The following is a 27,495-nucleotide window of genomic DNA, read 5'->3' on the forward strand; positions in this document are numbered from 1 at the left end:
AATCAGATTGGCTAAAAAGAGTTGCTCTGAAAAGCTGAAAAATCAATTTTTATTCAATGACCCAGCATCAGTGTGGAAAGGACTACAAAGTATTAAAATTACAGGAAGCCATCCCCCCCATATTTCAGTAAATCACCAGCTGGCTAAATTGAATGTTTTTTTTACTGCAGGTTTGATAAGACACAAAATATAATGGACATTATCTTCAGCCCTCTCAGTGTACAGACTTCTAGACTCTTCCCCCCCCTACACATTGTCCCACTCAACCTGCATTAAATATCTCTAAAGAGGATGTGTGTTGGCTCTTCAAAGGACAACACACTAAGAAAGCATCAGGTCTGGATGGGGTCTCGCTTTCCTGCTTAAAAATCTGTGCTGATCAACTAGCTCCTGTCTTCACTCAGACTTTCAACAAATCATTATTGTTGTGTGAAATTTCATTATGCTTAAAACAAGCCACTATCGCACCAGTCCTCAAACAATTCAGTATAACTGAATTGAATGACTACAGGCCTGTTGCTCTGACATCTGCGGTCATGAAGACCTTTGAGAGGCTGGTGTTCGCACACTTGAAGGACATTGCAGCTCTATAATATAATATAATAAAAACATACATTTGATTTGAGTCTGTAACACCCAGTGTAAAATTTGGCTACTTGTAAAAGTTAGCGCTTGTTTCATTATGCACTTTTATTCTCACAGTGACGTTCACGTGGTACAACAAACTTGCCTCTCCCTTTCTTAGTTGATGACATTTATCTCAGTGCTTTTCACAAGAGCAGAGATGATCACAGTGGGTGCTGTGGCTGATACCTGCATACGGCAGGAAATCCAAGCCATCCAAAACTGTAAGATAATACCATCTGTCTGCAATGGTGATACCTTGATTTGGTGTCCTGAACTACATATAGTCGGGTTCACAATTATTTGGACAGTGACAAACTTTTCATAATTTTGGCTCTGATTGCCAACACAATGGATTTGAAATAAAGCATTCATTATTAGTTAGATGGATACTTTATTAATCCCAAGGGGAAATTCACATAATCCAGCAACAGTATACTGATACAAAAAAAAAAAGCAATATTAAATTAAATAGTAATAAAAATAGAAAATGAAAAAAAAAATATAAAATAAAGCAGACAATAACTTTGAGTAATGTTAGCATTTACTCCCCCGGGTGGAATTGAAGAGTCACATAGTGTGGGGGAGGAACGATCTCCTCAGTCTGTCAGTGGAGCAGGACAGTGACAAAAGTCTGTCACTGAGGCTATTCCTCTGCCTGGAAATGACACTGTTCAGTGGATGCAGTGGATTCTTCATGATTGACAGGAGTTTGCTTAGTGCCCGTCGCTCTGCCACAGATGTTAAACTGTCCAACTTTACTCCTACAATAGAGCCTGCCTTCTTAACAAGTTTGTCCAGGCGTGAGGCGTCTTTCATCTTTATGCTGCCTCCCCAGCACACCACCGCGTAGAAGAGGGAACTCGCCACAACCGTCTGGTAGAACATCTGCAGCATCTTATTGCAGATGTTGAAGGATGCCAACCTTCTCAGAAAGTATAGTCAGCTCTGACCTTTTTTACATAGAGCATCAGTATTGGCAGTTCAGTCCAATTTGTCATCCAGCTGCACTCCCAGATATTTATAGGTCTGCACCCTCTGCACACAGTCACCTCTGATGATCACAGGGTCCATGAGGGGCCTGGGCCTCCTAAAATCCACCACCAGCTCCTTGGTTTTGCTGGTGTTAAGATGTAAGTGGTTTGAGTCGCACCATTTAACAAAGTCTTTGATTAGCTTCCTGTACTCCTCCTCCTGCCCACTCCTGATGCAGCCCACAATAGCAGTGTCATCAGCGAACTTTTGCATGTGACCGGACTGAATTTGATTGAAGTGTAGACTTTCAACTTTAATTTAAGGAGTTTACCAAAAATATCCTATGATCGTAGGAATGTCAGCTGTTTTTCTGCATATCTCCCCCAACCACCCACCCATTTCCAAGGGCTCCTAAGTGTTTGGACATGTGACTGACAAGCTGTTCCATAGCCAGGTGTGAGCAGTTCCCTCATTTTATTACAGCTGTGCTTGAAAGTTTGTGAACCCTTTACAATTTTCTATATTTCTGCATAAATATGACCTAGAACATCATCAGATTTTCACTCAAGTCCTAAAATTAGATAAAGAGAAACCAGTTAAACAAATGAGACAAAAATATTATACTTGGTCATTTATTTATTGAGGAAAATGATCGAATACTACATATTTGTGAGTGGCAAAAGTATGTGAACCTTTGCTTTCGATATCTGGTATGACCCCCATGCCCCCCTTTGCAGCAATAACAACAACTAAATGTTTCGGGTAACTTTTGATCGTACCTGCACAAAGGCTTGGAGGAATGTTAGCCCATTCCTCTGTACAGAACAGCTTCAACTCTGGGATGTTGGTGGGTTTCCTCACATTAACTGCTCACTTCAGGTCCTTCCCCAACATTTCGATTGGATTAAGGTCAGGACTTTGACTTTGCCATTCCAAAACATTAACTTTATTCTTCTTTAACCATTCTTTGGTAGAACGACTTGTGTGCTTAGGGTTGTTGTCTTGTTGCATGACCCACCTTCTCTTGAGATTCAGTACATGGACAGATGTCTTGACATTTTCCTTTAGACTTCTCTGATATAATTTAGAATTCATTGTTCCATCAATGAAGGCAAGCCGTCTTGGCCCAGATGGAGCAAAACGGGCCCAAACCATGATACTACCACCACCATGTTTCACAGATGGGATAAGGTTCTTATGCTGGAATGCAGTGTTTTCCTTTCTCCAAACATAACGCTTTTCATTGAAACCAAAAAGTTGTATTTTGGTTTCATCCGTCCACAAAACATTCTTCCAATAGCCTTCTGGTTTGTCCACGTGATCTTTAGCAAACTGCAGACGAACAGCAGTGTTTTTTTTTTTGGTGAGCAGTGGTTTTCTCCTGGCAACCCTGCCATGCACACCATTGTTGTTCCGTGTTCTCCTGATGGTGGACTCATGAACATGAATATTAGCCAATGTGAGAGAGACCTTCAGTTGCTTAGAAGTTACCCATGGGTCCTTTGTGAACTCGCCGACTTTTACACGCCTTGCTCTTGGAGTGATCTTTGTTGGTGGACCACTCCTGGGGAGGGTAACAATGGTCTTGAATTTCCTCCATTTGTACACAATCTGTCTGACTGTGGATTGGTGGAGTCCAAACTTTTTAGAGATGGCTTTGTAACCTTTTCCAGCCTGATGAACATCAACAACTCTTTTTCTGAGGTTCCCAGAAATATACTTCCACAAACATGTGTTGTGAAGAGCAGACTTTGATAGATCCCTGTTCTTTAAATAACACAGGGTCCCCACTCACACCTGATTGTCATCCCATTGATTGAAAACACCTGACTCTAATTTCACCTTCAAACTAACTGCTAATCCTACAGGTTCACATACTTTTGCCACTCACAAATATGTAGTATTCGATCATTTTCCTCAATAAATAAATGACCAAGTATATAATATAATATATAAGTGACCAATATTTATGCAGAAATATAAAAAAACTAGCCAACCTCAATTATGTATTGATGGGTGAACACTTCCTAAAATACACAGATGTCCAAATGGGGTGGATTTGAGTATACGACTGTAAGTGAATGAAAAGATAGAACTTTGGAGAGAGCAACATACAATTGTCCGTGACTAAAAACTGGAGGACCGCCGTCACACCCCCACCTCCCAGAGCGAGGGACAGGGCTGGACGGCGGCCCTCTAAGAAGTTGGACGCCGACCGCTTGGGGGTCGCGTAACTATTTAGCATGTGGGAGTCTCGCTCGTTATCGGAATTAACCAGACAAATTGCTCCACCAACTAGGAACGGCCATGCACCACCACCCACAGAATCGAGATAAAGCTATAAATCTGTCAATCCTCTTCTGTGTCCGGGCCGGGTGAGGTTTCCCGTGTTGAGTCAAATTAAGCCGCAGGCTCCTCTCCTGATGGTGCCCTTCCGTCAGTTCCTTTAAGTTTCATCTTTGCAACCATACTCCCCCCGGAACCCACAGACTTTGGTTTCCCGGTTGGCTGCCTGGCGGGTCATGGGAATAATGCTGCCATATCGCCAGTCGGCATCGTTTATGGTCAGAACCACGAAGGTATCCAATCGTCTTCGAACCTCTGACTTTCGTTCTTGAGTAGTGAAAACATTCTTGGCAAATGCTTTCGCTCTCGTGCGAATTGTTGGTGGGTGGGGCTCTATCGTGCATATCACATGGTCTGTCTTGTGTGCCATGGTCAGATGCTTAGTGAATTGTTAGTGGGTGGGGCTCTGTCTTGCTTGCCATGACTTGCGGATTCTAAAGGGTTCACAAACTTTCAAGCACAACTGTAACTATCTCATTTGCAAAACAAAGATGCTGATGAAGAGGTGCGAAGGAATTTAAGGGATTCTAGTGTTAAGCAGGTAAAACGTCTGGAATTGAGTCCAAGTGTGGAATTTGCATTTGAAAGTTGTCACTAAGAACTCTCAATATGAAGTTCAAAGAGCTGTTTATGCCAGTAAAAACAGTCCACCATTAGGCTGAGGAAACAAAACAAACCCTAGAGAGAGAGAGAGCAGAAATACGAAGAGCGGTCAAATCAACCATTTGGCACATTCTTAAAAGAAGGAATGCACTGGTGAACTCGGCAACAACGGAAGATCTGGAAAACCATAGAAAACAACTGTGCTGAATGATTGCAGAGTTCTGTCCTTGGTGAAGAAGAACCCCTTCACAACCTTTAGCCAAACCAAGAACACTCTCTGGGAGGTAGACATATCATTGCCAAAGTCTACAATCAGGAGAAGATTATGTAAAAGTAAAGACCAGAGGGTTTAGCACAAGGTGCAAACCACTGGTAAACCTCAAATATAAGAAGGAAAGATTTAGACATTTTTTAAAATCTTATCTAGTTCTGGAACATTATTCTTTGGATAAGGGAAACCAAGGTCAGTATATGCCAGAATGTTGGAAAGAGAAGAGTATAGAGAACAAAAGAAATGGCTCATTATCCAATGAATACCAACCACAATCATATGTGAAACATGGTGGAAGCAGTTTTATAGAATGATCATGCATGCCTGTGAATGAAAGTCAGTCACTATTGTTTATTGATTAAACATGACTGCTGGCAGAAGTAGCAGGATGCATTCTGAAATGGATAATGCTATACTATCTGCTCAGCCAACTGCTGCAAAACTGATAGGACGACACTTCACAGTACAGATGGACAATGAGCCAAAGCATACTGAGAAAGCAAACCAAGTGCTTTTCAAGGCAAAGAAGTGTAATATTCTTGAATGGCCAAGTCAGTCAAGTGACCTCAGCCCAATTGGATAAGCATTGCAGTTGCTAAAGACAAAACTGATTTCAGAAAGTACAATGAACTAAAGATGGCTGCTGTAAATAATAATAATAATAAGATGCTGCAGATGTTTTATCAGACGGTTGTGACGAGCGCCCTCTTCTACACGGTGGTGTGCTGGGTAGGCAGCATAAAGAAGAGGGACACCTCACGCCTGGACAGACTAGTGAGGAAGGCAGGCTCTATTGTAGGCACGGAGCTGGACAGTTTGACATCTGTGGCGGAGCAGTGGGCGCTGAGCAGGCTCCTGTCAATCATGGAGAATCCACTGCATCCACTGAACAGTATCATGTCCAGACAGAGGAGCAGCTTCAGCGACAGACTGCTGTCACTGTCCTGCCCCACTGACAGACTGAGGAGTTCGTTCCTCCCCCACACTATGCGACTCTTCAATTCCACTGGGTTTAAACATTAACATTATACAAAGTTATTGTCTGTTATACCTGCATTTTTATCACTCTTTAATATTGATTTTATCAGTATGCTACTGCTGGAGTATGTGAATTTCCCCTTGGGATTAATAAAGTATCAATCTAATCTAATCTAATCTAAAGGCCTGGCAAAGTGTCACTATGGTGAAAACCTAGCACCTGGAGCAATAATAATCAAATGAATGAAGTTGATTAGTATTAACTTTACATATCTTGTTTTTGTTCTATTTAAATGAAATGTGGTTATTGGAGCTTTTACAATCACTGTTTTGTTTTTACTTAAATATTACATCCTGTCCCAAACATTTTTGGAAATGAGGATGTACTGATGTTTAAAAAGATACGTCAGTGTGTACAGTGGGTATTACAATTCAGAAGACAAAGCAATTCTTCTTTTTTTATGCTCAATTATTAGGGTTTAATTTATTGTTTTCAAAACTTTTGTAAAAATTGGGTAAAAGTTTGTACCTTCTTTATATCTATATCTAGTTATCCTGGTTTAGTTCAATTGCTTTTGAAAAACAGTGGAATATTACTATTTTTTTTTTTGTGCTGTTCTGGTGGTAAAATTAATGTATTTCAGTTGGAGCTACTATGGTTGTTTTTTCCGTGTGGTGTTTCCTGTTCTCATGCTTTATCAGCAGGATCTGAAACTGTGGATCAAACTGCGGGCCATTACTCTCTCATACTTACTTAAATCTTTTCTTTTCTAGAAATACAGACTGCTGACAGCAAAAATGACTGACTCAAAGTATTTCACCACAACAAAGAAAGGTAGGCTACAGAAACATGATGATTTACCTTGGTTAATGTTTTTTTGCCATGGCATCATTATAGGATTTCCTTAGTTTATTATCTGTTAGGCAATATGCAGTATATTATCCAGTACATGGTACTGCATCAAGTTTACATTCAGGTTTATTGTCATTTGTACATAATACAATGAAATTCTTTCTTGCATGTCTCCACAGCATAGTGAGAATAAACGGTAAATCCCATCGAATAAAGCAGCATATTGCCTGTTCTTGCCTATTTTTTGTTGACACTCAGTAAACCATGCTTGACCTGAAGACTACTGGTCTTTTGTGGCATGCCAAGAATCTCTGTAGACAGACTACAAAGATGTATTATTTAATACTAAGTTTGTGATACTTACCAGTGAAGCTTTAGTTACAGTGTCTCAACATGCTTTCTCAATTTTTTCTATAATTTCAAATAGTGTTGTCCATGCCCAGTACTAACAACTGACTGTGTTTATTGGTTTCTGATTCTTGAATCCATAACATGTTATAATGACATTTAATGAGATATCAATGTGCCTGCAATAGTGAAATTTTTCATGTGAGTAATAGTATTGATTTTAAAGGATACTGAATATTTTCTGCATCTGTTGTACAAAAAGCTTTCTTGTTAACAAAGCAACAGGGTATGGACTTCATACAATATAAATATAAACTGCTACCCTGGATCAACGTATCTGCCTGTATTGCCTTGCTATCACCCTGCTTGAACGCATAGTTCATATTCAGTTTCTACAAGATCATGTGCAATGAAAACCAATTGGACTAGTAGGCAGAAAGATTGAATTCCAATTTAAAAGGCATTATTGTTCTTTATGAATTAAATGTAAGCACATATATTTATATTCTCTAGTGGTTGTTGAAGAAATTGACACTTATACTGTATATTTCTATTTCATTACAAAGGAAACTGACCAAATTAACGTGGAACAGATGATTTTCAAATGTAAACTGTCTGACTTAAGAATTATTAATGAAACTACAGTACATTTTTATTACAATACATAGGATATGATCATTATATTCATAAATGTTTTACTTTATATTGGGTAGGGCTGCCACTAATAATGATTTTGTAAACAATCTATTGACTATTTTATTGATTAATTGCTTAACCTACCAACTTACCAGTTTTTGTCCAGCTAATTTGAGTAAGCTTATGAATATTTGCTGTATTCAAATTTGTATAGAATATTATTATTAAGTCATCAAAAAATAGTAAGATATATTTAGAATTTTACATGAAGACTTAAAACATGTGTTTTCTGTCTTAGCTTGAATATAAGCAAATTTAATAAATTATAAATTAAATATTATGTTATTATAGTCTGTAAATTCTCACTAAGGCTGATTATACATGTATTTTTAAATTGTTGATCTTGAAATTTACTGTACATAAATGCTTATGTATAGATGTGAAAATAGCTGCAATATTATTTTTTTCTGAGTCTTGTAGGAATGGCTTGACTATGTGTGCATGTGTCATAAGGCAGCTTAATATTGTTTGTAAATTCTAAATGATATCAACTGAAAGCATATTGCAGGAAATGGCAACTCGTATCTCTTAAAGACAAGACTCTGGTAAAACCAGTACTCCACGCTTTTGCAGCCCTGGTGTATTAAATAGTTAAACTTTTGATGTAACAGTTCATCTGTGCAGTTTCTGCCTCATTCTACAGAGGTATTGTCTGTACATATTTGTTTTAATAAATATTTATTGTATATTTTAATATTTAATATTGTAAAATATTTTAGTAAAAATACATGTTTTCGGGGCATTGTGAACATATGACTGGATAACTTGACGTACAGTAGATTATGCAACACAAGTTAGGGGAGATTAAATCGCATACTTTTTTGGGTGGAGCATTCCATTCAGAGAGAAGTCTGAAAGAGCCTGGAAATACTCCAATTCGGATGTGCTGATTTTCTTTTTATTCTAATGTAAGAACTAGGATTTAACTGAACTGTTTGGTTCTGTGGTTCATCCTGTATGAATTGCAGTAGTGTGTTTAATTACAAAAAATTAAGCCTCCCAGCAGCAGCTTGCCTGTAGACAGAGCACTGTTTGGTGTTCTGCTGCAAAATTTCTTTCAGTTTGGGTCAGCTGCCACAACTACACTACATTAAAAAAAATCTTCTAGGTTCTCCCAAATGCAAATAAATTACATTCAATAAATAATTCAATTCAATAATAAAAATCTACAAGTATAATCATTGTAGAAAAATAAATAAAAAGTAACATAATAATGCTGTTATATGTTTATATAGGATTTTATAATTAATATATAGATTTCTTTCAGATATATAAGATTACAGTCAAAAAAGTCAAAACTTGCATTTACATGCACATACGTTACCGGGATAAGGTGAGTGACCTGGCATAAGCAAAAACCAATGCCTGTATTTATCAACCATCTCAGAACAGGAAAAGTGGTCCTTACTGGCTCAAAAATCTTAGAGCGATGCAATTTTGATCCTAGTAGCCATACCACATTCACTTCATAACAGGCAATACACCTGAAACTAACCATCTTTTGGCCTGACCAGCACTTGGATGATTGACCAACTTAGAAAGTCTTGGGTTGCTGCTGGAGGAGGTGTTGGTGAGGCCAGCAGGGAGCATTTACCCTGTATTATGAGTGTGGATCCCAATGAAGAGGACACTTTGGTGTAAAAGGGGTTTTTTGTGTCAAAAGCATGATGTACATATCACAGAGTCCAAAACAGAACTGGCTATAGTAGCCCAAGATGGAGGCTTTAAAGGTCTGGAAAGGAACTAATGTCATCAGAATGGCCAGAACCAAAAATGACGCCAGCAAAGGGGCCGGCTCCAGAAGTGATGCCAGCAAAGGGGCCGGCTCCGGAAGTGACAACAACAACAACAACATTTATTTATATAGCACATTTTCATACAAACAGTAGCTCAAAGTGCTTTACATATTAAAGAATAGAAAAATGAAAGACATAATTATAAAACAAAATAAATCAACATTAACATCGAATAAGAGTAAGGTTCAATGGCCAGGGGGGACAGAAAAACAAAAAACTCCAGACGGCTGGAGAAAAAATAAAATCTGTAGGGATTCCAGACCATGATACCGCCCAGTCCCCTCTGGGCATTCTACCTAACATAAATGAAACAGTCCTCTTTGGATTTAGGATTCTCACGGAAGGGCTTGATGATGATGATGGTCACGTAGACTTCTTCCTTTTAATCCGTCCATCATTGTTGGAGCATCATGAAGCTTTGAGTAGGTGGAGGTGGCGCAGGCCACCACCACAAAGAAACCGGAAAAAGAAACAGAAAAGAGAGTAGGGGTCAGTACCGATTTTAGAGCCACCATGAATAGTTGTTATGATGAATTGAACATACAGAGTATCAGGATTAAGTTAAATTACGATTAAAATGAAGTTATAAAAAGGCCATGTTAAAGTAATGTGTTTTCAGCAGTTTTTTAAAGTGCTCTACTGTATCAGCCTGGCGAATTCCTATTGGCAGGCTATTCCAGATTTTAGGTGCATAACAGCAGAAGGCCGCCTCACCACTTCTTTTAAGTTTTGTTCTTGGAATTCTAAGGAGACACTCATTTGAGGATCTGAGGTTACGATTTGGAATATAAGGTGTCAGACATTCCAATATATAAGATGGGGCGAGATTATTTAAGGCTTTATAAACCATAAGCAGAATTTTAAAGTCAATTCTGAATGACACAGGTAACCAGTGTAGTGACGCTAAGACTGGTGTGATGTGTTCTGATTTTCTTTTCCTAGTTAGGATTCTAGCGTCTATGACGTCTTCTGAGGTGGCGGAACCTTGCAGGATTTCCTGGGAAAGGTCTGTAGGGAACTGAAAAAGGCAGTCAGTGCACTCCGCCGCCCAATGGTCGGATGTTTTATTACACTTAAGCTGCCTCCTACTCGCCCTTGGGCATCCTACACTGAGAGGTCGTGGGCACGAGAGAGAGCATCAGCGTTGGCATGGACAGAGCCCTTACGATGAATAATTGAAAACTTGTAAGGTTGAAGGTCAAGAAACCACCTAGTGACCCGTGGATTCAACTCCTTGTAAAGGGCCATCCACTGTAACGGAGCATGATCCGTCACCAGAGTGTATTCCCGGCCCAAGAGGTAGTACCTCAACTGCGTAATCACCCATTTGATCGCAAGGGCTTCCCTTTCCACCACTGCATACCTGGTCTCCCGATTCAACACTTTCCGGCTTAGGTACATGACGGGGTATTCAACACCATTGACGCTTTGGCTCAGCATGGCACCCAGGCCTGTGTCAGAAGCGTCCATCTGGAGAATAAAAGGAAGAGAAAAATTATGAGCTTTTAATATTGGTGCTCAAGTAAGAGCCTGTTTTAAGTTACTAAATGCAGTGTCCGCCTTGTCAGTCCATACCACATGATTAGGAGCCCTCTTCTTTGCTAGTCAGTCAAGGGCGCCGCTCTCTCTGAAAACCTAGGTACAAACCGGCGGTAGTACCTGGCTAACCTGAGAAAGGCTTGAACTTGCCTCTTGGTTCGTGGACGGGACCATTTTACAATGGCATCTATTTTTGAACACTGTGGTTTCACGGTACCCCGACCCACCAGGTAGCCCAAATATGTATTTAGCCTTTTTTAATCCAAAGAAACATTTCTTGGGATTAATACGAAGTCCGGCTTCTCCTAGTGTCTGCAATACTGCAGTGACCTGCTGTACATGTTCTTTCCATGTGCTGGAATAGATGACGGCCTCATCCAAATAGGCAGCACTATAAACATTATGGGGTTGGAGCACTTTGTCCGCCAGATGCTGGAAAGTTGCAGGAGCCCCGTGAAACCCGAATGGAAGTAACACGATACTGCCAGTGTCCGCTAGGAGTGCTAAACATGGTCTTGACCTTCGCAGAGTCTGTTAAAGGAATCTGCCAGTACCCTTTTGTCATGTCAAGCGTGGTCAAAAATTCTGCTTGTCCAAGCCTCTCGAGGAGGTCATCCACGCGAGGCATGGGATAAGCATCAAAAAGGGAGACCTGGTTAAGCCGACGGAAGTCATTGCAAAACCTCCAACTGCTGTCGGGCTTACTAACCAAGACAATTGGACTGGACCAGGGACTATAACTTTCCTCAATCACTCCTAGTTCCAGCATCCGCTTTATTTCCAGCTCCACTTCTACTTTCTTTGCCTCAGGAAGTCTATAGGGGTTCTCCTGGACTATAACCCCTGGTTCAGTCACTATGTTCTGCGCAGTCAGAGAGGTCCTTCCGGGTTTTTCACTCACCACTTCTGAGACGGACAGGATAGCTGATTCCAGCTCTTGTCTTTGTCTATAAGTTAATTCCTCGCCGAAATTAAGGGTGTCTATGTGAGTTAAGAATGAGCAGGGCTGAGCGGAGGAGGGATCTGGTTCCCTCTCCTTCTATGGCTTCAGCAAGTTCACATGATAAACCTGCTCACTTGGTCTACGATTTGGGTTGTTTCACCAAATAGTCAATCAATCCTTTTCTCTCCTTAATTTCATAAGGGACTTGCCAGTGGGCGAGAAATTTAGAATGGGAGGTGGGAACTAATACCATGACACGATCCCCCGGATGGAATTCTCGGAGTGTCGTGACACGATCATAATAACGTGCCTGTGCTGCTTGTGCCTTTTCTATATGACTTTATAGAATAGGTCGGATTTTTCCAAATCTATCTCGTAACTGTGCAATATATTCCAAAATATTTGTAGAGGGAAGAGCCTTTCCTTCCTAACCTTCTTTCAAAATATCCAATATACCTTGGGGTTGTCATCCATATAACAATTCAAAAGATGAGATCCCCGTAAAGGCTTGTGGGACTTCCCGATAGGCAAAGAGAACGAGGGAACTTGCTGAAGAGAGTTGATCCCAATTCCTCCCATCCCCACTGACCACCTTACGAAGCATCTGTTTGAGAGTCTGATTAAACCTCTCTACTAGACTGTCGGTTTGAGGATGGTACACCGCGGCCATTAAGTGCTTTATTTTCAGTAACTTGGCCGTTTCCCTGAACGTCTCCGAGGTAGAAGGTGTTCCTTGGTCCGTTAAGACTTCTTTAGGAATACCGACACGCGCAAATATTTCTACTAGTTCCCGTGCAATTTGCTTAGATGTACCTGGGCGCAAGAGAACAGCTTCCGGATATCAGGTTGCATAGTCCAAGAGGACTAATATATATTTTTGTCCTCGGGCTGAGGGCTCCAAGGGTCCTACAATATCAACCCTGATTCGTTCAAAGGGAGCATCAATTAAGGGAAGGGGAACGAGAGGAGCATGGTCCCTCCTAGGAATTTGCCGTAATTGACATTCTGGACAAGAAATACAAAACGGCGAACCTCCTTGTTAATTCCCGGCCAATAAAATCTGAGCTTAATCCGCTGTAAAGTTTTTTCAGAGCCTAAATGGCCTCCAAGGAGGTGGGTGTGAGCTAATTCACAAACCTGCCGCCGGTAGGTTCATGGGATTAACAACAGTTTTCGAACCTCCGCCACCCTTATCCCACGACCCGATATAATAGATCATTTTCTATTACAAAGTGAGTCCTTGTGGCATGGGCTGGTGTGTGCGTTGGCCGTTGACAAGGATTACTGCATTTTTTGCAAATTTTAGGGAGTCATCATTCCACTGCTCCCTTTTAAAAGAAGCTGGTGTTTGTGTAAACTGAAAGTGAATGTCGGAGAGAGGATCTAGTCTGACCTCAAGGGGAGGGGATTCCTCCTGACTCGTCGAGGCACGGGTGGATGACGCATTTGCCTGCGACGGTCCAGGAATCTCCCTGTCCTACTCGTGGGTTTCCGTATCTCTCTTCGCTGGCTGTGTACATGGCGTGAAGACGGCTTAAGATGAGTTATCCCATCTATAACGAGGCCTAAGTTTTTATCGGGACTAGTCAATAGTTTATCGCATTTATTTTCTGACTAGTCTCACTCCAGAATGACTGGAAAGGGAGGATTAGGGCGGACCGCCATGGGAATTTTTTTTTTTAGCGATCCCCCCTGACTCACGAAACATAGGGCGGTGTTGTACATCCGGGTGTCTCCGTCAATACATTTAATACTGGTCTTCTTTTTAATTCTTTGTCGTGGTAAAACATATTGGCAATCAACAATGGAAACATTGCTGTTGGAATCAAACAGGGCATGGAGTTTATAACCATTAATGATTACTGATCCCGTATTCAAACACATCAGGGGGTTGGCAAGAGCGCACAAACAGTTCCCCCCTCCACCTACATCCCGCCTCGTTTCCGGGTAAGTCACACGCCCGGCGGCCCAGAAACTTAGAAACAGGCTCCAATTTATGTGTAAGAGACTTTTTCAGTAGGACATGATCTCTAGGAAATCCACTAAAGGACCGTTCTGCTCTCCCAGATTTTGAGACTGTCTCAGGTGATTTCATTAGCTTTATAAGCTCTTCCATAGAATGAAAGTCACCCCAGACCGGCTGAGCAAAGTTTTTAGGGAGGCCTTTTAAGAAGATAAGGCAGGCTACCTGTTGTACTATCTGGCAGATGGTTAATTCAAATGGCCTTAGCCATACAGCCACCTGCTCCCAGAGGGTCCTAGCCGGCTCCTGGACTGATCTCTCTGGTATGCTGGACAGGGGATAACACATATTTATCTGGAACCTGAGTCCCAATGGGCGGCTCTCTGTCTCCTACGAGAGAGCATAATAAGCCCTTTTTGTGTCATCCTCAGAAACCAACCTACGCCTGTATGTCCCCATCACATTCTTCATTTGGTAATTTATAAGCCCGGGGTTGTATTTGAGGAGTGGCGCCTGTACTGAGTCCTTCCTGACCCCCAAACTTGCTCCCCCCTCCCCAAGAAACTCGGCCCAAGTACTTTCCTACCTGGTTATTTACATGTCCGAGTCCCGGTTTCTTCTGGGACTTCATCCTGCAGGCTACGCCACTGTGATAATTAAGAGTCCAAGACATTATAAAGGTTTGGGGCAGCCACCCGTATATTGTTTTTCCCAGCTGCAAAAGGGCTTTTCTATCAAAAGAACGATGTGTATATCACAGAGTCCAAAACAGAACTGGCTATAGTAGACCAAGATGGAGGCTTTAAAGGTCTGGAGAGGAACTGATGTCATCAGAATGGCCGGCTTCGGAAGTGACGTCAGCAAAGGGGCCGGCTTCAGAAGTGACGTCAGCAAAGGGGTTGGCTTCAAAAGTGACGTCAACAAGGGGGCCGGCTTCGGAAGTGACATCTTCTGAGGCTCCGGAACCCTGCAGGATTTCCCAGGAAAGGTCTGTAGGGAACTGAGAAAGATAGTCGGTGCACTCCGCCGCCCCCTGGTCGGATGTTTTATTACACTTACTCAGACCCTTTAGCTGCCTCCTACTGGCACGTGTGTGACAGCTGGTAAATGGACACTTAGTCAATTAAGAAAATGTGATTAGATTAAATTTTTTGTGTTTGTTGAGTCTGCGAAGTGCTTGGCAGACATTTTCAATGCCTTCAGTTTGTTACTTTGTGAATAAATAATTTCTAAAATAATAAGTTGTGAACTGTGCCTCATTTTTACATCCCATGTTGGCATTTATTGGTACATTTATTTATATTTACTGCCAAATAAAATTAGATTTTTCATTGAATCAACATCATCACTTATAAGCAACAAAAAAGCACTTGCACAAAAGGGTGGTAACTATAGCTTTACAGAGTTGCTTACTCTGCCTACCAATTCAGTCAGAATAATGTACATTTACTAAATAGTGCCATTCTCACATTAGAAATTTGCCTAGCAGAATGCCAGATCACATTATTTTTAAGGTCATGTTTTCTAATTAAGAGTTAGTTTAAATATGTGTTACTTTTTATGACATGTATATTGATGGTTAAAAGAGTCAATCAGGCTCATTAAACATTTACCAGAAACTGAATCAATAGTCCAAAACAGTTTTGCATTTGTTTCTAGTACTAAAATATTAACCTACCCTCTAGCTCTCTGCAGGAATACATTGAACTTCAACCCATATTGCATATCTTTTTAAATTCACTTAGCTTCTTCAGTTGGCTACATTAGTCATTATCAAATCATTTTCTAAAGAATTGTGCATTTAGACTGCCTGTTACTTTATTTGTAGGAGAGATCTTTGAGCTCAAAGCAGAACTAAATAGTGACAAGAAGGAAAAGAAGAAAGAAGCAGTGAAGAAGGTGATTGCCTCCATGACAGTGGGCAAAGATGTTAGGTATGTTTTTTTCCTTCTTAAATCTAAACACAAACTGCAAACAGATGAAACCTTACATATTCTTATATAAATACAATAGTTATTTGAGATACATTACTAAAGAATACATTTTTCATTTCAACATTAAGTAGAAGTTTACTGATAATATTAATTATGGAATTAAAAGATACAAAAAATGAAATAGCAGATGCCCTATACTTACATTTTTCTCAGGTCTTCACAAGTGAGAAAGTGGATAGCCTCCCAGAAGTAAACGGGACTACTAAGGAGGCACTGAGGTATTTGGAAATTGTAGAGGGAGAAGTGCTTTTCAGATTAAATAGGCTGAAATCAAACAAATCACGATCAGATAATATTTACCCTCGAGTTCTTAAGGAGGCTAGCGAGTACATATATAAACCCTTGATACATATTTTTATGAAGTCACTTTCCACTGCAGAGATTCCGAAGGACTGGAAAATGGCAAATATCATCCCATTATATAAAAAGAGTGACAGGGCAGATCCAAGCAACTATAGGCCAGCAAGCTAAACATGCATCACAGGAAAATGAATGGAATTATTAAGGATAAGATTGAGCAATACCTGTCAAGGACAGGAGTTATTAGGAACAGTCAGGATGGGTTCAGAAGAGGGAAGTCATGTTTTACTAACATGCTGTTATTCTATGAGGTGGCAACAAAAGGATATGGATATGATTTAAAGTAAAGCATATGATATTATTTAACTTGACTTTAAGAAAGAGTTTGATAAAGTACCATATGAGAGGTTGGGCATCAAACTAAAAGAAGTGGGAGTTCAGGGTTGGTTTTTAAATGGATGTAGAATTGGCTCAGACACAGGAAGCAGAGGGTGATGGCGCAAAGAACCTCATCAGGATTTGCTGATGTTAAGAGTGGTGTTCCACAGGGGTCAGTGCTAGGGCTGCTGTTATTTTTAATATATGTAAATGGTTTAGATAGAATAAACGCAACAAGCTGGTTAAATTTGCAGATGATACCAAGATAGATGGATTAGAAGATTATTTGGAATATGTTATATACAGTGGGTACGGAAAGTATTCAGAAGGATTTGGATAGCATACAGGCTTGGGAAGATTTGTGGCAGATGAAATTTAATGTCAGTAAATGTAAAGTATTTCACATAGGAAGTAAAAATGTTAAGTTTGAATACACAATGGGTGGTCGGTTAAGTTTGAATACACAATGGGTGGTCGGATAGATGGACTCTAAGCTATCGACTTCCTGACTGTGTTCAGAAGCCGTTAAGAAGGCAAACAGAATGTTAGGTTATTTAGGATGATGTGTGGAGTACCAAGTCCAAGGATGTTATGCTCAGGCTTTATAATGCACTGGTGAGGCCTCATCTGGTGTATTGTGTGCAGTTTTGGTCTCCAGGCTACAAAAAGGACATAGCAGCACTAGAAAGGGCCCAGAGAAGAGCAACTAGGCTGATTCTAGGGCTTCAGGGGTTGAATTATGATGAAAGATTAAAAGAGCTGAGCCTATACAGTTTAAGCAAAAGAAGATTAAGAGGTGACATGATTGAAGTGTTTAAAATTATGAAGGGAATTAATACAGTGCATTGAGACTTATTTTAAAATGAATTCAATAAGAATACGGAGACACAGTTGGAAACTTGTTAAGGGTAAATTTTACACAAACATTTGGAAGTTTTTCATTACACATAAAACGATAGACTCTTGGAATAAGCTACCAAGTAGTGTGGTAGACAGTAAGACTTTAGGGACATTCAAAACTCGACTTGATGTTTTTTTGGAAGAAATAAGTGGATAGGACGGCCTTTGTTGGGCTGAATGGCCTGTTCTTATCTAGATTGTTCTAATGTAAAGTTCTGGTAGTTGAGGCTGAGTTGCATTAAATAATTTCATGCAGTGTTGTGTTTTTTGGTATTTCTTGTAATCCGAAAGGTGACTGACTGTTTATCTTCTCTTATATTTCAAATATTTTCCCAGGAAATCGTCTAACAGAAAACCATTTGGTACTTCTCTAGTGTTAAATAAACAACCATGCCATATTAATTATAGTACAAGGTTATTTAGTTAGACAGTTTATAGTACACTGAGAAGCAGAATAACCAGGAAGAAACCAAATTTACTGTATATTTAATGCAAATTATATATCATCAGTTGATTTCTAAACTATATTTTATTTTAATCCGACATTCAATAATGCTATTTCATATTATGAGAATGGTAACGATTTGAAGTAATATTAACTACTAACTTATAGGTGACTTTGTGATCATTTGAAATATTTTCTAGATACTGGGGTTAGTTTTATTTATTTTTTTTCTTCACTTGATGTTTCCAGGCATTTTTACCTTTATGATTCATGATCTTAAATGCATTTTTTTTCCTTCCCTTGTTAGTGCTTTGTTTCCTGATGTAGTGAACTGCATGCAGACAGATAATCTGGAGCTCAAGAAACTTGTCTATTTGTATCTTATGAACTATGCAAAGAGCCAACCTGATATGGCAATTATGGCTGTCAATACATTTGTCAAGGTAATAACATTGAACATTTCTAAGCAAATTAAATGCATTTTCAACTGGACTATTCAGAATTCTGAACTATTTTTTATCACATTCATGTGATTAAATGAAAATAACTCTATGTATAATTTTCCCGGTGAAGTGAAGGAAAACTGGAGCAGGATATCCTATCCACATACAGTATGTGGTTCTTTAGAAGACTGGCTAGAAATCAGAACAATTACATCTTGAAAGGTGGTAGCATTTATTTTCCATGTTTGTGCCAATGCCATATAGAGCCAATTTTAAATTGTCAGAACAGGCATTGTAAAATCTGTTTTACTTAAGAATCCAGTTTCTCATGGCAAGTTAAATTATACCATGATGGTGAAATAACTTCAACTTGAAAAATAAACAGGCTAATCCTTTAACCCTATTTCTGCACGTGCTCATTATTCAAAAAGTTTCAGTCAGTGGAAAAATATGATGAGCATATTTTTCTACCACTCAGAATACTTATTCTGTTTTGCATTTGTACCTACCATTTTCATACATAGTGAATTGCTGGCATTCTGTATATTTTGAGGAACAGCTGGTAGATATGGTGACATCAAAGGGCAAAACACAAAAATTAAAAATCAGCCTGTAAAATTTTAAAAAGTAGATTAAATTAGCATTGAAAATGACTTGCATGCAAATATTAAAAATAAAAGTTTGAAATAAAACAAAAAAATAACAAGAATTAAGTAAATAAATAATAATAGAGTGCATGAGGTAAACATCACAAAATCATTGCGTAAATTCAACACCCAAAGAAGAGAAAATGTGTGCATGGCAGCATACCGTATATATAGGGATCAAGTTAAATATTTAGCAAGTAGGAGCATTTAATTTTTTGTTACAAAAACCAGTCACTTTTGTTTATTAAATATTTTTGTAACAGTGAGTAATAATTAAAAATAGCAGTAGCAACAGAAAGAAGTTGCATGTGTTAGTACGCTAATTTGAAAACAATCATCTTAATTCTTTTCAATATCATGTAGTTAAAAATGTAGCCCAGATAGATTTGTGATGTTGCAATAGCTATTACAGACAGAATCTACAATTTCAAGTAATGTAAAGGTTGCATTGATTGATGTCCTGTTATTAGTTGCTGATCATGGAGGGTATGTAAGTAACTTTAAGTTTCTTGTTCATAATAATGTATTTTTTGAAAAATACAAGATTTAAGGTAAAATTGTTGGCTGCTTTGGACTATGATGGAGAGCAGGTATGTGCCTTCACCAATAAATTATGGTCTCAGAAAAATACTAAATGATAATGAGCTGATAATGCAGCTGTGAGGTTATTCTTAGTGTAACATACCGTAAGAAATGTGTAAAGTTATGTGTAAAGTTATTATTAAAAATGGATAATATACAAAATATACAAGTTGAAGTGACATGTCTGAAGGTAAACATTGAACTTAACTATATTTGAAGAATGTTTCTGTTTTAAGACAGACAGCTTTAAAATTCACCAGTAGTTTTCAATAGGAGATTTTGAAATTTCAAAAATCTTTACTGTGCACTGTGTTGGAAATATCTCAAAGAAAATTGACATTTCCTTCAAGAATAAGTGTGCCAAATTTCAACAGATTTGGTCCACAGTTGTTCTGTGTGGACAGACAGACACAGTTATTGCAGTAAGTGCTTTTTGCATTTACTGCAAACATACCTAAGAACAAGTGTGTGAAATCTGCATCACAAAGTGGGTGTGTGAAATCTACATCATAAAGTAAAATTATCTCCACACCAATGTCTGCTTCATTTCACAGCTACTCATATAATGGTGCATGCCCAATGGGAGAGAAAAAAAACTGGCTGTGAAAAGGAGACAACAATTGCTTGAGGCAATGATTTATCATTGATTCGTTTACGTTTACATTTACATATTTGGCCCTATCCAAGGCGACCTACAACATTTATGATACAATTGGTTACATTACTTTTGATTTTGATTCAGCATGCAAACATCCAGAGTACTCAGTTGAAATCCCAACCAGGGATTGTCTGTACAGAGTTTATGCAAAAATAAATTAACTCTTTTTTTGTATTTTGTCATTATTCATTTATGATCCATTATTTATTTGTAAAATTTACAACATAGAACTAATCCTGCATGACCTGTATGGATATTTTACAGTATATTCTAAACAAGCCTGAATTTAATTAAAGCTTGAATTTCATGTTTTACACACTAGGGACATGGGTACAAGACTAAGAATCACCCTTTTAGGCTTAAACCTCAGTAGTTATGGTCTCGTCAACACCACCAGAATATAATAACATCTATGTACTGTGAAGCTATAGCCCAATTTTCTTTAGCCACATTTTGAATTAATGGCTAGGAGACGGAGAAAGAAAGGAAATACAGTTAAAGCCAATAATAACAGACATAACTTTATCAATTAGCTACATAAGTAAAGCAAACAGAAGCAGCCGGCACTGATGTGATGAAATGTGGCTAAACTAGTGATATGTGATCCATTCAATACAGGGTTTAAACTGTTGCTAGCAAGTGTTTCCAGAGTCTTTTACCAAGGACTATATCACAAAGTTTTGTTAATCACTAGATACTAATGACCTAAAATTAGAATAATTGAAATTCAACTAAAATTTCATTGTCAAAACTAAATTGTGCATATTTGGGAAAGTAACAGTAGTGCAACTGGCTCTATAATAAACAGTTTGGTGATTATTCAGCATTATTCCAATCTCCACAAAGTGTGCTGTTTATGTTTCTGAGAATGCAGTCGGTTGACAAAAATAGTAGTGTTTTGTTACAATAAAACAAAACCTTGCTTTTATAGAAAAAAACTTCATATTTTTTCAGTAATGTTGTTCATTGTTTATTTGATAAATATTGTATAAGGAATGCACTTAAGATGCATAGAAGGCCCACTGTTCCTCTTTGCTAAGTTTTGCATGTATAACCATAAGGATTCACCTGGACACCCTTATTTTAAAATGGAAACAGGTAAAGTATTCAGTTTATTTTCTGTTGCTCGGTAATGTTTTATCTCTCTCTCTCTTTTGTTTTAGAACATTATTGTGAAAGTCCAAAATGCTTTTAATATTCCATACCGTCTTCTTTACAGTACATTGTCATGAAACACGTTTGTGTCGGAAATCTTAAAACTTTTGTTTAATTAATGCCACAAAGTTGCTAAATGAAATTACCTATATTTATGCTACATATGTATGTGCAGTGATTTATATTTCAGATTACCTGGAGTAATGGTAGAGAACATTTTTTATGTGATGTTTTATGGAGAATATCGATAACAAAGTTCTTGACATAGTCGGTCTCAGTGGGAGCCAATGCTGGACGAACAGCAAATGATATCAAAATGTCCATGAAAAAATCTGTTTATTTGTGTTGCATAATCCATATGTTTGATGTCCAGTCATATGCTCACAGCATCATAAACACATGTATTTGTCCTAAAATATTATTAAATAAACCACTTCCAGAAAATACTCTTGTACATGGCTGGGGAACACACTTAAATGAAAATAACCTTTTGAAGTGAAGTCCCACTTCCCTGTGATTTATCAGTAAAGAGTCCAGTAATAACTTTATTTATTTTTTAACAGTGTTTCACGTTCTATAAACCTTGCAGACTGTGATCTACTGTAAGAGAGGAGTACAATTAGGAAAGGAAAGAGATTGAAAACATTATCAAGAGAAATGTTTTAATTGTATTTGTACATATCTGAGGTATTACAGCAACCAGATGAAAAATACAGGAATTTGGAGTTGTGACTTCACTACAAACAAATCACTACCCAGCGATTTATTGAGTGTATTTTCTCAGAATAGGTTTATTAAGATTGTTTGCTGTTTGTTCAGTGTGGGCCCCTATTAAAACCTATCATGTTTGAAACTTTGTCATTTCTTCATAAAACCTTGAGAACATTTATTCTCAACCATTAAATCAACATGTGGTAAGGAACAGATAAAGTTTGGGGTTGAGTACTCTTTTTCTGTTCATTTTCTGTGCATTTTTTCTGATTGTCTGTTTTACCAATTTTTTTTTCATATTACATACTATTATTATTTTCATATTATGATTTTATTTTGTATATCTCCATGACGTCCCTGTACAATAAAGCACTTCTTTTCATCTGTAGGATTGTGAAGATCCAAATCCACTGATCCGAGCTTTGGCAGTGCGAACTATGGGCTGCATTCGTGTTGATAAGATCACAGAATATCTTTGTGAACCTCTGCGCAAATGTCTTAAAGATGAAGACCCTTATGTAAGAAAAACTGCAGCTGTCTGTGTAGCTAAGTTGCATGACATAAATGCACAGCTTGTTGAGGACCAGGGCTTCCTTGATACTTTGAAGGACCTTATCTCCGATTCCAACCCAATGGTAAGAAAGATTCCATTAAATTTTTTTGTTGTTTGTATATACATACTTTATTAATGCCAGAGGGGAAATTGTCTTTTTTGTATGAACTTTGGGAGTCAGAGCACCAGGTCAGCAATTGCAAAGTGCCCCGGAGTAAATTTCAAGTTAAGGGCCTTGCTTAACAGCCCAATGGAGTAGGATTTCTTCTGACAGTAACCAGCACAGATCCCTAGCAATAGAGCCTCCACTCTACCTTTTCAAGTATTTTATTGTATGTACAAATACATTTATAGTACATTCAAATAATTTTCGTGGATAAGGTGAAAACAAAATGAAAAACTTGCCAGGGGTGGACAGATTGTAAATGTATATGGTAGTCCAGGTACGCTTTCTAGTAGCCCAGCTTTATATAAGGGGTGGAGGGTTACCTGATACTTTTTTACAACCCTGTTTCACTGTGAATGTTTGTTTATTTTGTTGTGCATTGAGTGCATAGCAATACCTTTTTTTATTTATTAATTTAATCACAGAAAAATAACATTGCACACAATCAGGTCAAACGTATATAACAAATGACATCATAGAAAAAAAATCAGAAAATTAAAAAAGAAAGTAGGTACAAAGAAAAAGACAAAACCTAACCAAATAAGTGGAATTATGCCAAGTTGATGTCTGGTCCTTTTTCATTGCACTTAAAAATATTTTATCAAAAATGAAATAGTGCATTAATATTCTGTTCTCAGGTTTTGTTTTCAGATCTAATTTAGACCCCGCCAGTCTTTTAGTGTTATTCTGAGGTACAATATGTCCTTTACAATGTCATATACATTTAGTTGACCATAGCTTATTATCTGTATATACAGCTACATTAAAATTGGTCATGTTTGGCCCATTAATAGGATCCTTATGTTAGTAAAGTTGAGGCTTAGACCCGAAAAAGAATCTTCACTCAGCTTTTGGGCTAACAGTAAGGAGGATTTTCACAACCTCCAGTATACCTGTTTGGAGCCAAGAGTACATGTTGGTTAATGGTGAGCATCTTATTATTTATTTGTTTATTTTAAAACTATTCTTCTTTGTGACTGTATAAGGCACAATCTGTTTGTAATCGTATAGGCCTCTGATTTTGAAAGGTTAATGTCCATTTCTTATGGGTGAATACTTGTAATGAAATCTATGAAATGAAAAGAGCTGCATCAACATTTGTTAGATATTGTAGTTTGAGTAGTAAACCGTTGAATGTTACTCTGGTTTCTTACCTTTTCAATCTTAAAATTATTTTTGCCTGAAAACAAATGATTGCTTGTGGTTTTTGTATGTTCTCTGCATATAGCATGGTACATTCCCCAACTTGGTTTTGATGCATTCTCCTCCCTGCAGCCATTGCCACTTTGCAGAATACCCTTTGTATTTAGTCTGCTAAAGTTCTCCCAGTAGTTGCAAAGTTGTATGGATGGAACTTTTTGGGATCGGGTGAGATCTACATGAAACTTTACAGGGAGAGGGACTGAAAAATCAGGACCATGCAGACCTCTGCATTTTGTTGGTTATGAGGTGATTTTTGTGTCTCTGGAATATCTTCTGTGACTTAGTGCTTTCAGACCTGGTGATAGCAGTACTGAAAAGGTAATATCATCTGCTTCATGAACACACATATTGGATTCTCCCTATTTAGCACCAAAGGGTGTCTAGAGGGCAATCACTAGACTCTATATGAAGAATTCTGGTAATATTCTGAAAAATTCCAGGATTATATACAGAAGTCGATAGGCACATAAGCATAGTGATATACAATAGTGTTTTTATATTTATGTAAGCTTATACCCACAACTCAAAAAAAAAATTGTATTATTAAGCTAAATAAAAAAAGTTGCCTGCTGCTGTCGGTGTAACATTGTGCATGTGTGTGATCCAGTTGACTAGTGGCAACTAATGGGGAAGAGTTTAAACATCTGCATAGCATGTAATCATGTGAAAAGGATTAATAAGACAGTATATTCATATGTGTTTAATCCTGCATGTGTTGAGAAGTACATTTTATCATCCCAGTTTAGCGTCATAGAGAGTCAGTGAACATTGTAGCTTCAGTGGGCATAAGGCAAGAGCAAACGTGGTAGCTGGTCATTTGCAGGGCTCAATGGTACAGCCAATTAAAGAAATGTGTGCTTTGTGCTATCTAGTAACAAAAAACTGTTAATGAAGTTCCTGTTATTCAGTTACTAGGGGGCTCGCTTTGCTCACCAGCCACTTTGCGTCTCTGCCGCTCACATTGTGAAGAGGGGGGCTGAACTCACCCCAAGGATATGTGGTTGAACCCCTTCTTTAACGGTGATACAATGGGAAAGTTTTTTTTTTTTTTTTTTTTAAACCTCCTCTTTGCCTGATCAGCTGCTGGCCTGCTGCTGTGCCGCGTGATCTGAGTCTCGCATGGCACTTCAAACATTTAAAAACCTTTAAAGCTGCTGTTCTACTCTTTATCTTTTATTTCCTGCCCTGGACGTGGTTAAATCTCTTGGCACAAATTCTCGTCTTACAATGTGACGATGCCGGCCCCCCCAGATTCCCTGTTCCCACGTGGGAGTGTGTTGAACCAACACCATTGATAGTTATGAAATAGAGGTTAAAAATGCAGTCTCAGCAGCCACAAACTCATTCAGTCGCCCCTCGGATCCATTGGGAGGTCTTCAGTCCTGCTTGCCACACTTTACTCAATTATTCAGTGGGGCGAATCAGCCCTTAGAGTGCCACAGCCTGCACTCCCTCACGGAACCCCAGCTCGTGCTGCCTTCTCAATCCAGATTTCTGGATCGTTGGCACTTTACTGCCTTTCCCGTTTTTTAACCTCAATCTTCTCTCCTGTTCTATCATGTCTCATTTTCCCTCCTCTCCCCTTTTGCCGGCCCCTACATATATGTCTCCATGGGTGCAGTGCCTTAATCACAAGTCGCAGGAAGCCGATGACACAATTGAAAACGATAGCACCTGCACGTGCAGGTGTGACTCGCCTCAATTACCTTATCAACTCTCCGTGATTGTGCAATCGTGCCCATGGAAACAGACACAGCTAACTGAATTTAAAAAACTGGCCATATTTTTTTTTTTGAAGCCGCGGACTTGCTATACCACAGTGAGTTCTTCATATTTTTTAGTTTTTAATTTTAAAACGGAATAAGAATCTGAAAATCTAACAACATCACATTAAAGTTCAGTTTTAAAATAAACCAAATTTAAACTGTGACAAAAAAAAACATTTATATATATATATGTGGCTTGTCAAGCATGCATACAAGCTTGTGGGGGCCACACAAGATACTGAAAAGCATTTTGAGTAGCAGAAATTAAGTTTTTGAAAAAATGGACTAGCCTGCCACATCTTCATTTCACTCTGATTTTAGGGTGTCCACACAATTGAGCCTTCTGTAGGCAGAAAACTTTTATTTCCATTAAAAGACTTGGCATCCTTTTGTTCCATGTATATATATATGTGTATATATATATGTGTGTATGTATATATGTGTGTATGTATATATATATATATATATATATATATACATCCATCCATCCATTTTCTAACCCGCTGAATCCGAATAGGGTCACGGGGGTCTGCTGGAGCCAATCCCAGCCAACACAGGGCACAAGGCAGGAACCAATCCTGGGCAGGGTGCCAACCCACCGCAGGACACACACAAACACACCCACAAACACAACCCACGGTCACGGCACGGTGGCGCAGTGGTAGCGCTGCTGCCTCGCAGTTAGGAGACCCGGGTTCGCTTCCCGGGTCCTCCCTGCGTGGAGTTTGCATGTTCTCCCTGTGTCTGCGTGGGTTTCCTCCGGGCACTCCGGTTTCCTCCCACAATCCAAAGACATGGATGGATGGTGGATTAGTGATTCTAAATTGGCCCTAGTGTGTGGTTGTGTTTGTGGGTGTGTTTGTGTGTGTCCTGCGGTGGGTTGGCACCCTGCCCAGGATTGGTTCCTGCCTTGTGCCCTGTGTTGGCTGGGATTGGCTCCAGCAGACCCCCGTGACCCTATTCGGATTCAGCGGGTTAGAAAATGGATGGATACACATATATATATGTTTCGTTGTGTGGTGGGGGCAGCAACATGCTGTACCAGTGCATGCTCGCCAGCCTGACCTGACATAAAATGGCAAACTTCAAAATTAACAGAGCACAACACGCCACAATCCCATGTTTAAAAAATTTGCACTACTGTTCCATTCTAACTATATTAAGCCTTTTGCATTTCATGTATCAATGAAACATTTAATGTACATAGGTTCATCACAATTGTGTGACGGGAATGTATTCTGCAACACTGTACTGCCCGCACTGAAACATCAGTACTAATTCCTTAATTAAAACTAAATGTATATGTGTAACATCGATTAGGTTGATATCATTGATTGTGCACTACACATCTTCTTAATCTTGTCACTGCAAACGCACCATCAATAAACAAACTGTTTCTATGGAAAGTAAAGTTAAATGGCTGAAGGTTCTACCTTATTAGGTTATAATTTTTTTTTCCAGTGGGGGTGGCCTTTTGAACTTGACAAATTTCCCATTGCTTAAATTTTCAAACTATTTATCTGTATCTTCTAAAGTAATGTGTAGTATGTTTTAATTTAAGTGCATTTTCATTGTAGTTCAGTGAAAGCTCCCTGCCATTCTCTTTCAGTGGACATCAATGACTGATGTTCAGTTTTGGCCAATGAAATCCACAGAATA

At 38.7% G+C, this 27,495-nt stretch overlaps 1 protein-coding gene across 2 annotated transcripts in view; it reads left to right on the forward strand.

Moving 5' to 3' along the window:
• Positions 1-27,495, forward strand: part of ap1b1 (adaptor related protein complex 1 subunit beta 1) — an 89,288-nt gene that overhangs the window by 8,937 nt on the left and 52,856 nt on the right. For both annotated transcript variants that reach the window (XM_039769922.1, XM_039769923.1), the window contains exons 2-5: positions 6,572-6,632; positions 15,764-15,869; positions 18,260-18,395; positions 22,538-22,783. In XM_039769922.1, the coding sequence (XP_039625856.1) occupies positions 6,596-6,632; positions 15,764-15,869; positions 18,260-18,395; positions 22,538-22,783 (525 nt within the window). In that variant the 5' untranslated portion in view covers positions 6,572-6,595. The remainder of the gene's footprint in view (positions 1-6,571; positions 6,633-15,763; positions 15,870-18,259; positions 18,396-22,537; positions 22,784-27,495) is intronic.

Source organism: Polypterus senegalus, chromosome 11 (assembly GCF_016835505.1).
Source record: "Polypterus senegalus isolate Bchr_013 chromosome 11, ASM1683550v1, whole genome shotgun sequence".
Classification (NCBI taxonomy): Eukaryota; Metazoa; Chordata; class Cladistia; order Polypteriformes; family Polypteridae; genus Polypterus; species Polypterus senegalus.